An 18099-nucleotide genomic window follows, 5' to 3' on the forward strand; every position below is an offset into this window, starting at 1 on the left:
ATCTTCCTGTTGTCTGGAACTAGATCTGATTTTCCTAGGCTCAGGATCCAACCTAAACTCTGTAGAAGGGAAATAGCACTCCGGGTCTGGTCGACTAGAGTCCGAATTGAATCTGTAATCAGAAGAAAGTCGTCCAGATATGGCACAATTTTTATCTCTTTCCTCCTCGAGAAGGCAACAATATCTATTATCAACTTTGTGAATACCTGTGGGGCTGAGGATATCCCAAACGGAAGGCATTGGAACTGATAATGACTTACTCCCCCATTCTCCCTTATTGCAAATCTTAAATATTTTTGGTAGTCTAGGTGGATCGGCACATGATAATATGCATCCTTCAGGTCCAGGGTGCACATTACCGCTCCTGGAGGAATTAGGGGTATAGTAGATCTAAATCGATTCCATCTTGAAGCGTCAGTATTTTATTGATTTGCTCAGGACTTTCAAATTTATTATGGTCCTGAATGAACCGTCCATTTTTTTTTTTTTTAATAAGAAACAGTCTTGAATAAAACCCATCGCCTTCCTGATGTTTTGGGACCTGAACTACTGCTCCTAATTGTTTTCGTTTTGAAATATCCCTTACAAGGTTTTGCTGTACTGCATTTTGTCCATACCAAGTTATCAGATATTTTTGTTGGGGGATTTCCAAAAATTCTATTTTGTAACCTTCTTGGATTATCTGTTGCGCCCACGGGTTTTGAGTTATCTGACGCCACGCTGGAAGAAAGAATTTCAATCTTCCCCCCACAGGTCTGGCCTCATTGTTTGTTTTGGGAGTTGGGGGTTAAGTAAAAAAAAAAAACCTTCCTTTCTACCCTTTTGGATAGGACCATCTTCCAGATTTTCCTTTGTCCTTAACCGTTTTTTTTTTTTTTTTTGTAGGAATCTTTTACTATAAAAAAACTGCGGCTTTCAAGCTTTTTCTTCTGGAAAGCCTTTCTTTTTGTCTGTGGCTTTTTCAAGGATATTGTCCAGCACTGGACCAAAGACGGAGGCCCCCGAGAAAGGAATGGCACAAAAATTTATTTTTGGACGCCAGGTCGCCCAACCACTTTTTTTGCCACAAGGATCTTGTTGCCATTGTTTCAAAGAGCCCCATTCCTAGCAGCAAACCTGACTGATTCCACAGAAGATTGTTGTATAGAAAGGACCGGCACTCGCTCTGGTTGTAATTTTCAAGTAATTTTAATGGTCACATACATGTGGTAAGTGATGCGTTTCGGCTACTATGAGCCTTTGTCAAACATGTTTGACAAAGGCTCATAGTAGCCGAAACGCGTCACTTACCACATGTATGTGACCATTAAAATTACTTGAAAATTACAACCAGAGAGAGTGCAGGTCCTTTCTATACAAGTATCTGCGGACCTTCCCTGGACACGCGCACCGCATCACTGACAGCGGAGTGCCGCCTGTATCTTCCTTGGATCTGATTCCACAGAAGAGTCAGCTACACAAGCCATGGCCATTTTTAACAGGGGAATAGATTCTAGTATATCTTCCCTAGGAGTGCCCATTTTTAGATGGTTTTCAAGTTGAGACAACCATAAAAGCATAGATCTCGCAACTGATGCCGCGGCAATATTTGTGCTAACTAGAGCTGCAGACGTCTCTCAAGTCAGCTTTCCGGTCCATCGGTTCTTTAAGTTGCGAGGAATCCTCAAATGGAATTGGCATCTTTTTTTGCGACCCTAGCTACGGGAGTGTCTATTTTAGGAATCTCTTCCCACAATTTAGTATCTTCCTTATCAAACGCTAAGCGATTTTTGAATTCTCTAGGAATGAAAAGCCTTTTCTCCACTTCCTACCATTCCTCTAGAATTATTTCCTTTAGGTTGGAATTGACTGGGAAAATGTTTCTCTTTTTTGCTCTTAAGCCTGCAAATAACTTATCCTGCACGGATCTTTTTTGTTGTTCTTCTTCTATTTCCATAGTTTCTCTAATGGCCGAAAGAAGATAGTCCATATCTTCTGAAGAGAAGCAGTATTTCCGCTGCACTTCATAGGATGTGGAGGGCATAAATTAGTCTCCTTCCTCTTCCCCTTCATCCGAGTATATCGGAATTCAATATTCTCTGAGTCGGATTCTAAGTCCCCTCTTGGTCTTTTGGCTCTAGGGGCGCAATTAACCACCGGAGAGGGCATGAAGGATGAAACAGACTTTCACTTCTTCTCTTATAATCGATCTGGGGTCCGTCAATAGTGACGGCTGTTCCTCCTTTACGATTTTACTGATACAATCACTGCATAGTTGTTTAGTGTAAGTATCTTGAAGCCTCTTGTTGCACCTAGCACATATTTTAGGCTTCTTTTTAGGTTCCACCTTATGGATAGTTTCTTTTTCACCCTAGGAACATACAGTCATGTGAAAAAATTAGGACACCCTTTGAAAGCATGTGGTTTTTTGTAACATTTTTAATAAAAGGTTATTTCATCTCCGTTTCAACAATACAGAGAGATTAAAGTAATCCAACTAAACAAAGAAAACTGAAGAAAAGTCTTTTCAAGATCTTCTGTAAATGTCATTCTACAAAAATGCCTATTCTAACTGAGGAAAAAGATAGGACACCCTTGCCCCTAATAGCGAGTGTTACCTCCTTTGGCTGAAATAACTGCAGTGAGACGGTTCTTGTAGCCATCTACCAGTCTTCGACATCGGTCTGAGGAAATTTTACCCCACTCCTCAATGCAGAACTTTTTCAGCTGTGAGATGTTTGAGGGGTTTCTTGCACGTACAGCCCTTTTCAAGTCACCCCACAGCATCTCAATGGGATTCAAATCTGGACTTTGACTTGGCCATTCCAGGACTCTCCATTTCTTCTTTTTCAGCCAATCTTTGGTTGATTTACTAGTATGTTTTGGGTCATTGTCATGTTGCATGGTCCAGTTCCGCTTCAGCTTTAATTTTCTAACTGATGGTCTCACATGTTCTTCAAGCACCTTCTGATACACAGTAGAATTCATCGTGGATTCTATGATGGTGAGCTGACCAGGTCCTGCTGCAGCAAAGCAGCCCCAAACCATGACACTTCCACCTCTATGCTTCACAGTTGGTATGAGGTTCTTTTCTTGGAATGCTGTGTTTGGTTTACGCCAAACATGTCCTCTGCTGTTGTGTCCAAATAATTCAATTTTGGACTCATCTGTCCAAAGAACATTATTCCAGAAGTCCTGGTCTTTGTCAACTTTATCTCTGGCAAATGTCAGTCTGGCCTCGATGTTTCTCTTGGAAAGCAAAGGTTTCCTCCTTGCACACCTCCCAAGCAAGTTAAACTTGTACAGTCTCTTTCTGATTGTAGAGGCATGTACTTCTACATCAACAGTAGCCAGAGCCTGCTGTAGTTCTCGAGATGACACTTTAGGGTTTTTGGAGACCTCTTTTAGCATCTTGCGGTCTGCTCTTGGGGTGAACTTGCTGGGGCGACCAGTCCTGGGCATGTTGGCAGTTGTTTTGAAAGCCCTCCACTTGTAGACTATCTTCCGGACAGTGGAATGGCTGATTTCAAAATCTTTTGAGATCTTTTTAAATCCCTTCCCAGACTCATAGGCTGCTACAATCTTTTTTCTGAAGTCCTCTGACAGCTCTTTTGCTCTCACCATGGTGCTCACTCTCACTTCAACAGTCAGGAGCACACCAAACTAAATGTCTGAGGTTTAAATAGGGCAAGCCTCATTCAACATGCAGAGTAACGATCTACTAATTATGTGCACCTGGTGTGATATACCTGTGTGAGATCTGAGCCAATTTAAGAGGGAATACATGTGAGGGTGTCCTATCTTTTTCCTCAGTTAGAATAGGCATTTTTGTAGAATGACATTTACAGAAGATCTTGAAAAGACTTTTCTTCAGTTTTCTTTGTTTAGTTGGATTACTTTAATCTCTCTGTATTGTTGAAACGGAGATGAAATAACCTTTTATTAAAAATGTTACAAAAAACCACATGCTTTCAAAGGGTGTCCTAATTTTTTCACATGACTGTATGACGGACAGTCTTTTAGAGTAGATACCCAAAGGGATAAAGAAAGGATAAGATATTTACTTACATGTCCCTGCACAGGAGGCTCTGGGGATTGCTCTCTGCGGATAGCTGATGTTTCCATAATGTGAGGACCCTGACTAGCTCCCCTAAAATTTAAATACCACTGGCACTTGCCCCTCCTGTTGCCGCGTTGCCCCTTCTATTTCTTCTGGGACTCATCCTAGGAGAGTCAACCGGATGGGACGCGAGGCTGGAAAGCCAGGCCTCCAGTGTCCCCTGCCATGCTGGACGCCGACGGACACCGCAATCCTCCTCACCAGCTGGGGTTATAATCGCTGAAGCCACTATGGGCGCCGCCATCTTGTTTTGGCTGCCCTTCCTTGGCCTCAGAAATGACGTCAGACGCCCTGTGCCTCGTGCATACCACGTCTTCCATGTGGTCCCAGCGTCCATCGATGAGGAGGAAGTCTGCTGCCCAGAGCCCCACCAAGGTTACGGCAACCAACTCCCCAGCCCGCGGCCTACTTAGAACTCCGACCTTTCTACAGCCACTTGGCCATCAGGTACCTGAGGGGCTGGGGAAACAACTAAGGCACCCCCAGCTTAGAGGGTTTTAGCATAGCACCTTACCGGGCGGGAAGGGAAGGAACATGCGCCCAATCCAACCCCTGCCAGTCTCCCGGTTCAGAGACCCCTCTCTGTCTCCGTCCATTATTGGGACAGAAAAAAACACTGGTGGGTGGGTGGGTGTGTTTGTGTGTGTGGGGGGGGGGGGGCTTTTAACCTCTCTTTGTTCCTGTCCCAATAGTGGGTGGGGAGACATCCTCCATGTGGTGCTGTCATGGAGCACGTCCTAAGGAATAAGGAATGTATTTTTAAAAAAAAGTAGAATCTTTCCTATATAATTCCCCTACTGTTACCATCCATGTCTTGCTTTGGGTTCAAAAACCGAATTAAACTCTTCCCAACATCCACCGTACATGTATGGCAGATGTCAGGTCTTTAAAGGGCATCTGTCAGCAGATTTGTACCTATGAAACTGGCTGACCTGTTACATGTGCACTTGGCAGCTGAAGGCATCTGTATTGGTCCCATGTTCATATGTGCCTGCATGGCTAAGAAAAATGATGTTGATCTATGCAAATGAGCCTCTAGGAGCAACGGGGCATTGCCATTGCACCTAGAGAATGTGCTCGCTCTGCAACTGTTGTGTCCTCTGCACTTTGATTGACAGGGCCAGGTAGTGAAATCGTCATAACGCCTGGCCCTGTCAAAGTGCAGTTGCAGTGAGAGTTGAGCCTCTAGGTGTAACTGCAACACCCCCGTTGCTCCTAGAAGCTCATTTGCATATAGTAAAATAGTATCATTTTTCTCAGCAGACGGGCACATATGAACAAGGGACCAACACAGATGCCTTCAGCTGCCAAGTGCACATGTAACAGGTCAGCCAGTTTCACAGGTACAATCTGCTGACAAATGCCCTTTAAAGAGGTTTTCTGAGTGTTTAATACTATGACCTGTTCTCAGGTTAAGACATCAGTAGGTATTCGGTGGGGGTCAGACTGCCAGCACCCCCAACTTTACCTGTTTGAATAGACTGTGGAACTCCGGTGAGTACCGTGGCCACCTTGTGGCTTACCAAAAACAGTGCCACCCATTGTATAGCGGATGTGCGTGGATGGAAATGAGCTGTGTCTAAGTCATGTGACCAATACACGAGAGGTCAATGGCCTAGGAAGAGGCTGCAGCGTTCGTGGACTGCCGCGGTCTCTTCGAACAGATGATCAACAGGGGTGCTGGGAGTCGGACCCCCACTGATCTGATATTGATAAGCTATCCTGAAAATAGGTCATCAGTATTAAACACTCGGACAACCCCTTTAACCCTCACCGGACCTCTCATAGGCTGCGGGTTCTTCTGCTCGTGTCCTGATCAGATGTGCACCCTTCTCTTTCTATTCAGCTGCATTAACTATTATGATGCTGAACTGGAAGAGAAGGGCTCTGTCCGGGCTTGAGTGGAAATGCCTACAGGCTGTGTGAGTGCAGCAGGGACGGCTGCATCGGCGGAGTGAGGGATGGGTAAGTACTAAATAAATGATACCTGTAAGCCCAAACCAGGAATGGAACATACAATTATATACTGGAAAGATTTGCACCTCGATGTATTCTGGACCCATGCCTGGTTTTGACATAAATACTGATGAAGAATACTGGCCAGTCGGAAATATGTAATTGTGGCTTACGGCTATATTCACATGGTGCTCTCAAGTGACATTCTTTGCTAAAGTCTTGCAAAAATTGCAGAGAAACAGGTGATAGGACTGCAAGATATGAATAAGTACCCAGTGTCGTACAAAAATGCTGAGAGAAAACAGATTCCCTTTACATGTTCGGTGGCCACCATCAATACACCCATAAACCTCAGGACTGAGGATCTCCATTCCCTGTTCTCATTCATGTTCACTTTACAGTTAAATTACATGAGGCTATATAATTTCCCAGTGGTTGGACTTTTATGACAAATCAATTAGACATAAAAGTGGTCCACTGATAAATCCCTTTAACCTCCTAACAGTCCCGTTAAAATTGGGAAAAACCTCCCAAAAATGTCACTCTTTTTGGTTATTGTAAATTTTTAATGGGTCTCTGCAGTAAATCTTGTTGACGCACAACTCAGGGGACACTACTGCATTTTTAACCCCTTAGTGACAATTAATTTTAGCCTTAAGAACCAATAATATTTTCCCCAGTAGTCATAACGTTTTAATATTTTCTTCTCTATTTTTTTTATTTTGCAGGATTAGTTGTAGGTTTTAGGAACCATTTTGGGGTGTATATATATATATATATATATATATATATATATATATATATATATAGTATTAAATAACTTTTATTATTTTATTTTTAGCGTTCACTGTGTGGTAAAAATAATTTTATTATGTGGGTCACTACAATGATGAAAATGCCACATTTCTATATATTTTTACTATTTTTCCTTTCCTCCTGCAGGCTGTCAGCTCTGCAGCTGCTCCCGCATTCTTCTCCAGACTGACAGGGAGGGAGGGCAGTTGCTTTACTTGCTCATATCTCTAGTTTAGTACCAGCTAGAGATATGGGCTTTGTATTTTTTGACATTCCAAGCTTTCAGCCAATACCAGAATGACAGCAATATCTTCAGTACATGGGAAGATCTCACTGTTGGAAATCGGGATGCAGTGAATACAGCTAAAAGTGAAAGTAAAAGCAAGTTTTACCCATGTTTATACCCATCATTACCGACTCAATTTCTAATAGTGATATCTCCTCTGTTGCTTGGACTAATGTTGGAATGCCAGCTTTCAAACAAGACCATGGAGTTTGGAGTTTGTATGGGTTTCCTCTGGGTTCTCCGGTTTCCTCCCACACTCCAAAGAGATAGGGACCTTAGATTGTGAGCCCCATTGGGGACAGTTGGTTGCTAATGGTGATGCTAATGTCTGTAAAGCGCTGCAGAATATAGTAGCGCTATATATGTGCATAAAATAAATAATAAATAAATAAATAAATAAATAAATAAATAAGACCAGTTTCATGCTTCTAGCTGCTACCATTTAGGAGATATCAGCATCTAAAACAGCCCTCCGCCCTCCACTTTCTGCCCAAGCTCATCTACCGCAGAACAGTTAAGTACTTTTCCCACAGCACAAGCTGAGCTCGGCCAAAACAGTTAGGTAGTTAAAAGGTTTTTTTCATCAGAAACCACACAGTTGGGGGCAATCAGCTGATCATGCCAGATCCCGCTGTGGGCACTACTGACAAACCGGTGATTTTACCAGGGAAGGTAACGGCCGGGCCAGAATTTTCACCGCAGCAGAAATATGGAGTTTTACACGGCAGTAGGGTTGTTGCGATACCAAAAATTTGATTCGGTTTCGATACAATAAAAAAGTATTGCGATACTCGGTACCACGCAAAAAAAAAAAAAAAAATACCAGAAAAAGCCGTGTGCATTCCGCATTGGGGGGGACAAAGGGACCCAAAAAAATTTTTTTTTTTTTTTCTGTTACGGCGTTCACCGCATAGGAGATTATTTTTTATATATTTTAGTAGTTTGGAGTTTGTGATAGGTGATATGTTTATTTATTTATTGTTTATATATTTTATATGTAAAATTGGGAAAAGGGGTGATTTATACTTAATATTTTGGTGTTTTATTTTTTTTTTATTTTTTTTACTTAATTTATTAACTATTTCCCCCCTTAGGGGCTAGAACCTGGGATATTTTAATGCCTTGTCCTAGTCACCCTAATAGAGCTCTATTAGGGTGAATAGGACTTCACACTCTCCCTGCTGCGGACAATTTCTTTATGATTGCATTTGACTAATTTAGGCTAAAAATCTTTATTTTCAATTGGTTGTTATTAAAAATATTTAGCCGTTCTGTCTCAAAGGCTTAACTGTTTTTCTAGCTGTGTGCATCCTACTTTCACTTTGTGCCAGTCATCTAATAAACCTTACCTCTAAACTACTCATAACTAAATCATAAAGGCTTATTTAAGCCACATTCTTATTAGTAAGATAAGGATTGAGTTTTGATGCGTGTTTATAAGGTCAGAAAGTAGAGATAAGGAGCCCGTCAGCTAGCTGTCTGACGGAGAAGAGTGAAAATACAGATCCCGCTGGTAGAGCATCTCAACTCTGTACAGAAAAAAGGACTACATATTTTTAATAAAGACCAATTGAAAAAATATTTAGCTCATAATGAGTACAATGCGCTATTAAAAATTGGCCCCAAAGGTGCATATAGCCTTTAAGGTTAAAAGCTCTGGGGATCCCTTAGACTCATCTCCCAGTCAGTGGTTTAGTGAATCCACAACCAAAAAAATACTCATCAGTTAAAAGACGTTGTGATCAGTTTTGATGTGAAGAATAGCAAATTAGCTCTTCAACTCTGAAACACTATCCACTTATGCAAAAACTCCATCAACATAATAGCTCAATCATGGAATAGGCTGATAAATAGTCTAACCTCACTTCAAAAGCTTCCAAATGTAGTTTCAGTTCAGGAGTAGAATTAATGATGTCATCAACGACAGATGGTATTTCTGGCTGAGGCGGATCTACAAAGGACACCCAAAAAAATAGCCATTAGTATTACAAATGTATTATTAAAAGATTTAGAAAATGTATAAATCAATGTAGTTCCCATACGAACTGAATATGTGAATCACCAGTGGGTAAAAATAGTGACACAAGATAGTTGGCTAGTCCAGCTCATTCTCACCATATAGCCTTATGGCTCCGTAAGGCCTCCAAGTGCAGCAGTAATAGGACTCTCACCCTTCTATCCAAGGTCCTGCTGTACCTCGAAATGCCTTTATTTCTGAGGCATACAGTTTTTCTATCAGATTAGCTCCGTTTATAAGCTTTATTATAGAGGTGTGCTTCTATAGAGCACTGCTTCTAGAGTAGAATGCCATTATATGGCCTCATACAAAGCAGTACAAAGCCAAAGGGGGCTACTGTAGTACAGAACCACAGGGGACTACTGTAGTACAGAACCACAGGGGACTACTGTAGTACAGAACCACAGGGGACTGTGATGCTGGACAGCCTACTGAGGCCTATACATTGTACTGAGATTCTGTGACAAGGGGGATATGGTTCAGGAGGTGGTTGCCTGGTTTCAACGACCCTGTTAGGGAATTAAAAGTTAATGGAGTGTGGTCCCTCTTACAGAATGTTAAAGGGGATGTCCCACTACTAAAGAGGTTGCCCAGCCTTGAAGCTAACAACCATTTGGGCCCTCCCCTGTCCCCCTGAACATAAAAAACCTACATTCCCATTCCATCTCTGGTACACACAGGATCAGGAAGCGACTTGGTCCCATGACCACTGCAGCCTATTATAGGCCTCAGCAGTCACAGCGACTGATGTACTGTTCAAGCCACTTTGATCAGGAAAAGGAGCGGTGGCACTGCAGACAGGTGAGTGGGTTTCAGGGAACAGGAGAGGACCTCAGGGGTAGTCTGCTCCAAGGCTAGACAACGCCTTTAGATACTACATTAAAAATGAAATCACGCAACCCTTTACAATTTTTCAACTATAATAATAATAAAATAAAAAAGTTAATGTCTAGATACTGCTGTTGCATACCTGGCACCCCTGGTGTTCCTTTCCTGCTCTCAGACCGTCCACCTAATGTGTCCAGTACTGGTGACCAAAATCGTCCTCCATTGCACCAATTCTTATGGATGACTTGCACAGTAGTAGGAATCACTCCGCTGCCAGTGTGAACGAGGATTTGGGCAGTGGGACTGAGCTACTGTGCTTATGTGACCACCAGCGCTGACACAAGAGGTGGACGTTCACACAGTGATGAGGGGGAGTCCCAGACTCTCCTATGGGAATGGAGCAATAGTGCGCATATGCGACAACCGCTCCAGTCACTTCTATGAGACCCCTGACCAGTAACTGGTCATTGTAGTGCAATATCTTGCCATTCCATACCTTCAGCTTGCAGTTGCAGTTCATCTTGAAGTGGAAATGCATTCTCCTCAGGCTCCTCTTTGGGAAGGCCATTCGTGTCATCTTGGGAGCTGGTGCCTGCGATCGCTGGTTTACAATCTTCTATTAAAGCCTTTTAGAGGAGCCACATAGTAAATAGGATTCTTATTAGTACAGATAGTATAACAGTATAGTAGAAAAACAATGCAGTTAGCTAGTGCAGTCCAGTAATGTCACCAAATACTACACGTACATAGTGAAATAGCTAATCCTTCACAGAAAATGTACACTTAGAGAGTCAGAAAATTACCAATTGTTTAAATCACATTCTTATGTTTAACCTATTTTTAAATGTTTTTTTTTTTTTAAATTTCCATGTAAAGATCTATACTTCAACAATAAACACAAAACCCTGCCGTTTTCACACTGGCCACTAAGGCCACGTTCACATATGCGCTGTTCCAGCGGAGGAACAGCTTGCCGGCGTTTACTGCAATTACTGTAGCATAGCCGGATACCACCATGCACCTCCAGATGCCAATTCACTGTAAATGGGTTCTGCCCGCTTTCCGGAACGGACGGAAAATGCTGTGTGTAGTAGTGTTTGTCCGGCTGAACGCAGGCATATATGCCAGATACAGTACTGGATCAGAGTGTGGAGCCTGGCCCTAAGCCTAATAATCGGTGCCTCTTAGTCTGTACAGATCACTTTACTGCAGTTAACTGCTTATCTGTCACTAATCCTGCCTGTAATGATATCACCTCGGGGTATAGATAAGACAGGATCCACCATTCACAATAGGTGATTGTCAGAACGTATCTATTCTTTCCTTGTACAATAACCTCTGCACAGGTCACAGAGCAAGCCTAGAAAACTCTCCAATAAAAGTCAATGAGGTCCCCGCCTGACCATTGTGACTATGGCCTATGGGCTGCAGTAAAGCAATTTTATTAAACAGCTCAGGTAAAATGTCCGCCCCCATGATCACACTCAGGAAATAGAATAAACACATCTGTGATGTGTTACTATCCGGTTATAACTGGCAGTTACATTTTTTTGGTGACACATTCCTTTAAATACTGATGGGGGTGTGGGGGGGGCGGGCGGAGGGAGTCAAATCCTGACAACCCCACTGGTCAGCTGATGGAATGAGCCACAGGGTGCTGGAAACAGTACAGCTCCGTGCACTGGCAAATGTACTGCGAGCTTAGTCCCATTCACTTAAACTTTAAAAAAACTAATCACAATATATCAAGGGTTTTGATCAGTGGGGGTCTAAGTGTGGAGACCCCCACTCATCGCTAGAACGAGGAGAGAGAAGGGCTCACATACAGGATACAGGCTTAACAGAAAGTCTATGGGCTCGTCCTAATTCCATCTCCTACAGCGAAGAGAGGGATCGCGATATGGGAGCACTTCTCTGCTTGTTCTGGGGATTCATGGGGGTCTCTGCACTCAGACCCCCACCAATCAAAACCCTCTATGGGTTTTATGCATGTTCAATTGCATGGGACTAAGCTTGCATACAATGAGGAGAGAGCGCTCTACGTGAGCACTTCTCTATCATTTTCTAGAGATTAGCAGGGGTCTCAGCACTCAGACCCCACCGATCCAAAACTCTGATATGTCCCTGTGACTATAATATACGGATATATATATATATATATATATATATATATACACACACACACACACACACACACACACATACACAGTAAAGCCCACATACTGAGAGATTGTAAGTAAATTCCAGGTATCCTCTATGCACGCAAATGTCATTTTGACTATGATCTTGGCAAATAATTACATGATTCACACTTTGCTCATCTGTGGTGACCTAGCAGTCTAGGTCTTAATAGTGATGACATAAAAAGCTGAGAACAACCAGATCATTTTACAGCAGCAAAAATAGTACATGAAACAACTATACAGTATACCCAACATTTAACAGCAGAACCACTCCCACGCATGGAGAGCGCCTTATGGAAAAAGAGTGCAAGAGCAGACTGGAGCCGCGCAGCAAGCAGAGTACAGCTCTCAGCTCAGTGGAGCCAGGTGCTATAATGAACACCTCCAGTTCAAGCACATCATCAAAAGAACAAAATAAGGGCTCATGCAGACAGGGCCCCGTGACCACAAATAGCGATCCGTAATGCACGGGCACCTGGTGCGATCCACAAAATATCACAAAATATAGGACCACAAAACATAGGCACGAACCCGAAATCCCACAGGAGCGATTCCGATCCATGCTTCTGCTCCGCAAAAGATAGGAGATTATCAATCATTGGCCGTACCTGGCAGATTGCGGACACATTCAACATAATGGGTCCGCATCAACACCACGGAGTGCACACAGCCGGTCCCCGTATATTGCAGACCGGCCATTTACAATATACACTCATACCGTTCCCATCAAAAAGAAACAGAAAACCTGCCTTAATAACTCAATTAAGGCTCCATTCACACGTCCGCAACGTGTTTTGCGGATCCACGGATCTGCAAAACATGGACAGCAGCAATGTGCGTTCCACATTTTGTGGACCGCACATTACCGGCACTAATAGAATATGCCTGTTCTTGTCCGCAATTCCGTGTCCGGGCAGCACATCGTGCTGCCCCATAGAAGTGAATGGGCCCGCAATTCCGTTCCGCAAAATGCGGAATGAAATTGCGGACGTGTGAATGGACCCCAACTCAACATCCAACATCCAATAATCCAACACCTAACAAACTAACATTTCTTTCCAGAGCAGAAATGCAATAAAATGTGGAATTTCACAAGATCAGGGAGCGAACAGAGACAAAAAGGTCAGCAATCTGAGCAGAAATAAAAAAAAAAGTGTGAAATATTCACCTAAATAAAAAAAAATAAAAAAGAGTTGGGGGATGTCTATACATGCTACAAAAAGAATCTATAAATAAACCATCACAAACTCCGCCACCAAGTCTGTGGCAAAATCTGAATGCGTTACATGGAGATTGTGCCATAGATTTCACCCTACTACATCGCTTGTGGACGGGTGGGAGATACCGGCTCTTTTTAGGGAGACATAATAGGCAAAGAGGAAGAGAACCGTCGCAATGGCGCCACCTTTAGGAAGTGGCTCTCTACGAGTCTGACTTTGTCTCATAGGGAGCCACTTCTATAAAGATCACATGGGTCAGAACTGCAGCAAAATTTTCCAAGTGGTAAAATCACTAGCGGAATACAGAACACTAGCGATTTAGTTTTCCCGTATTGAGATCCATCATAGGGGATCAATACTGGAAAACAAAAAGCTTCAGTTTTGTCCCGAATCATTGTCAATGGAGACAAAACTGAACTGAACAGAACGGAATGTTCCAAAATGCATTCCCTTCCGAAGAGCAAACCGCAACATGTTGTAGTTTACTTTCCATCCTGGGATGCAGAGCAAGATGACATGACCCCCAACGCAAGTCAACGGGGACGGATCTGTTTTCTCTGCCACAATCTGCCACAATAGAAAACGGATCCGTCCCACATTGACTTTCAATGGAGTTCATGACGGATCCGTCTTGGCTATGTTAAAGATAATACAACCGGATCCGTTCATAACGGATGTAGACAGTTGTATGATCAGTAACGGAAGCGGTTTTGCTGAACCCTGCCGGATCCAGTAAAAACGCTGGTGTGAAAGTAGCCTTACAAAGCTCACAGCATAAGAATTATGTTGTGGATGCCGTGCAGACTTGCTCTGGGCTATCCCCACTGACTTAAACAGGGAAGAAACCATCCACAAGTGATCTAGTGTTGCAGATTTTATTTTATTTTTTACTATTTTTCTCAGTGGCAGATCAGCACCAAATTCCACAAAATTCTGTGGATGTCTTCAGAAATAATCATCTGTGTGCTTTCCGATAGAACATGTCCTATATTTGTCCAAGTGCGGACCGCAGACACTTTAAAGCAGGGGTGCACAACCTGCGGCCCCCAGAGCCATGGTTTGCGGCCCCCGGCCTGCTGGGCAGAAACACAGCTGATCCTGCAATCAGCTGTGTTTCTGCACAGAGCGCCGCACAGCAGATGGATCACAGGTTTTGCTCCTGCACTGTAGCAGGAGCAGAAAGGGTCCCCGGCTATTAGTGAGAGCGGGGAAGCCGAGGAGAAGACAGAAGCGCTTTATTAGCACTTCTGCCTTCTCCACTATGAGCACTCTGCAGTGTGGACCCAGCGATCACGTGATCGCTGGGTGTCTCGGGAACAGAGGAGCGCTGCCCTGGTACAAAGCCTGGTACAAAAAAATAAAAAGGAAAAAATGCTTAATAAAAGAGTGTTTACTGTCCCACCACAGTATTTTTATGAAAAAGTGCAAAATTTAAAAAAGGGACAGTGTGCCCCAAAGTCTTTTTATGACCTCTTGGGGGACATATTATGTAGCAGAAATATATTAAGTAAAAAAAAAAAAAATACATAAAAGAAAAAACACCCACACCAATCAAAACCATCACCATTGCCGCCCCATTCACATGAAACTTTTCATATTATATAGCAAAACGGCCTACGCAAAATAGAGAACTAATTATAATAATTTATTTTGGTGTCAGTTTGCATATTTAGAAAATAAGGAGCTATAGTTTAAAAAAAAAAAAAACTTTTTAAAAACATTTTGTACAGTTTCCCCCAAATAAAAATTGTTGCAATTTGGTAGTCCAACAAATAAGATAGTTACAACCATTTGAACCACCACGCGCGCTAAATCACAAATAAGTGTTTGGTCCTTAAGGCCTTTTTGGGCCTGGTCATTCAAGCGTTAACCAATAGGCGCCTTCCCCACTAGCAAGGTAATGGGCTTACTTGTTACTGCAGGGCCCCTATTACTGGGGGCAGGAGGAGGTAATAACCAGTGAGCGCCGGCCTCTGCAGTGAGGGAAAACGCTGATTTATAAATAGGAGGCAGGATGGAAGGAAATGTCGCCACTTTTCTGGTAAAAATGATTTTTTACAAGTTCCTGCAGCATGGCCTCTGAAATCGAAAAATTCATAATTACCTGCTCCACTCCGCTCTGGTCCTCTGCACTGCCCCCATCTTCCGGTTCCTGCTCTGTTTGCACCTGTCAGTGCATGGCCATGGTCACTTGCACGGCTCCAGTCAATGACAGGCTTCAGCAGTGACACGCTGCTTGTTGCCACATCACCGCCTAAGCCAGTCATTGTCTGGAGTGGTGTATGACCATGTCCATGCACTGCCAGGTGTAAACAGCGGAGGCAGTTCGAAGAACCAGAGAGGCGGGAGCAGGTAAGTATAACTTACTGGTTTCAGGGGCTATGCTGCAGCACGATATATGGGACAATTACTGGGAACAAGTGTTCATAGGAGCGCTCATATCTTATATCTGGCCGGTATAATCGTGCAGCTGATCAGTCGATACACAAGGAATCGATCATTTGTCGGCTGATTTGCATATTTTATCAGGATGAAAGATGTCCGATTATCTGCAGCACGACTGCGGCAGCGATCACTCCTCCCCAGTCACTTTGCACTGGCTTGTGTAATAGGCAGATTAGCACCGATCAACATTTTTTTATTTGTGGCCCCTTGAAATAGAGCGATGTGACAATGCGGCCCCCAGACCAAAAAAGGTTGTGCACCCCTGCTTTAAAGTCAATGGGTCTGCAACAAAATGCGGCATAGACACGCACTGCATCTGTGTTGCTGATCCGCCATTCACGGACGGCAAAACGGACACAGTTGTGACATGAGACCTTATAGTACAATATTTTCTACTAATAATCCCAACTTCAGCATTTTACGGTATTGTAACTTTAGTTATAGCCGCATCCCAACCCTGCACATTATTAGTCATGACAGTACAGAATCGGTATATGCGTAGTTTCAATAATGTCCCAATTCCCATGTGTTTCCCTAGATTGTCCAACCTGTGGTTGTTGTACAGCTGCCTGGCATTTTGCTTTCAGGGAAAGAAATTCTCTCGTAATTCCCTTAGTGTCAGTTCCACAGACTAGCCAACTCATTTCTCCACTGTGAAGTCACTGCCAAACACCACACCATTTTCTGGCTTCCCGCACTTCCATGAGCATGACTTGAGGGGAAGTGGGAGACTTGGGAAGAGCAAATGGTCACAAGGTTGTCCATGAAATGGAATCTGAAAGGTCAATGTAACTTACTTTTTCATTACTAAGGTTGTAAGGGCATCCACCATCAGGGACGGATTCTAAAGATGACGGGGCCTCCTGAAAATCTAACAGCATTGCCTTCTTCTCTCTAAAACAAAAAAGGTCAAATTAGAATCTAAAATAAATTATGACATTTTATATTTCAAATGTTAAGGTGGCATGCTTCGTTCACAGAAATACGTGGTCGTACCACAGTAGCTAAATGTTCGCAACCTAAACTACTGTGCAAAAGGTTTAGTCAGGTGTGGAAAAAATGCAGCAAAGAACATCGAAAATAGAAGTGCGAATGGGTTAAATTTATTCTGCAACAGAACTAGGACCCCAAACATACCGCCAGTGTCATTAAAAGGGTTTTCCGAGACTTAAAGGGGTTCTGCAGTTTGTTCAAACTGATGATCTATCTTGACGTCACTGGGCCAGCGGTAAGTAGTGAGAAGGCCGCGGCGCTCCTGGAGCCACCGCTACCTTCTCAAACAGCTAATCGGCGGGGGTCCCGGGTTTCGGATGCCGGCCTTTCAGATGCTGATGTTCTATCCAGAGGATAGATCATCAGTTTAAACAAACTGCAGAAGCCCTTTAAATACTAGTGACCAATCCTCTGGACAGGTCATCAGTATCTGATCAGTGGGTGTCCAAAACCTGGAACCCCCACCAATCAGCTGTTTGAGCCTGCACCGGCACTTCTGCGAGTACCGCGACCATCTCCCTCCTGATCAAGCTTAGCACCATGCATTGTATAGCGGTTGTGCTTGTTATCGCCCTCAGTCCCATTCACTTCTATAGGGTTGAGCTGCTCCTAGCCCATATGACAGATGAACATGTCACTTGCCCTGGGGAAAGATGAGAGACGGTCGCGGCACTACTGTGAGCACCGATGCCTTCTCAAACAGATGATCGCTGGGATCCCAGGTTATGGATAGGTCATCAGTATTTAAGCCTCGGAAAACCCCTTTAAGAACTGTCTTTAGCGTAAAGATGAACAAAGAGTCCTGAAGTCCTTATCTCATCATCATCTTCATCACAACATCATAAGTATTTCTGGGATTACAGAAAGAGACTGAAGGACTTGAGCAATCCGAAATCCAAGATGTTTGGAACAACTTCCTTCAAAACCTGTGTATAAGTGTACCTAGAAGAATTTCCTGCTGTTTTGAAGGCAAAGGGTGGTCACCCCAAATATTGATTTCATTTAGATTTTTATTTTGCTAATAGATGAATATAATCTATTAACACTTTCATTTTTGAAAGCATTCTTACATTGCAGCATTTTCCCCTATATCTGCCTACAACATCTGCACAGTGATGAATCTACACTTAGGTTCTGTTAACATTTGCAGTTTATACAAGTGTCCCATCTATGACTTGATTCAATCCGTTATTTCTTTGGAACCGTTTTCTACTAAGTCATCAATACTTCCAAATTCAAAGTAGTCCAAGGTATAAGAGATTCCAATAAAAATATCA

At 43.1% G+C, this 18099-nt stretch overlaps 1 protein-coding gene across 1 annotated transcript in view; it reads right to left on the reverse strand.

Moving 5' to 3' along the window:
* Positions 1 to 18099, reverse strand: part of LOC122928581 (C-Jun-amino-terminal kinase-interacting protein 4-like) — a 116434-nt gene that overhangs the window by 65110 nt on the left and 33225 nt on the right. The window contains exons 5-7 of the mRNA XM_044281562.1: positions 16627 to 16723; positions 10478 to 10607; positions 8997 to 9087 (exon numbers count right to left, since the gene is read on the reverse strand). Coding sequence (XP_044137497.1) covers positions 8997 to 9087; positions 10478 to 10607; positions 16627 to 16723 — 318 coding nt within the window. The remainder of the gene's footprint in view (positions 1 to 8996; positions 9088 to 10477; positions 10608 to 16626; positions 16724 to 18099) is intronic.

This window comes from Bufo gargarizans, chromosome 2 (genome assembly GCF_014858855.1).
Source record: "Bufo gargarizans isolate SCDJY-AF-19 chromosome 2, ASM1485885v1, whole genome shotgun sequence".
NCBI classification, from domain to species: Eukaryota; Metazoa; Chordata; class Amphibia; order Anura; family Bufonidae; genus Bufo; species Bufo gargarizans.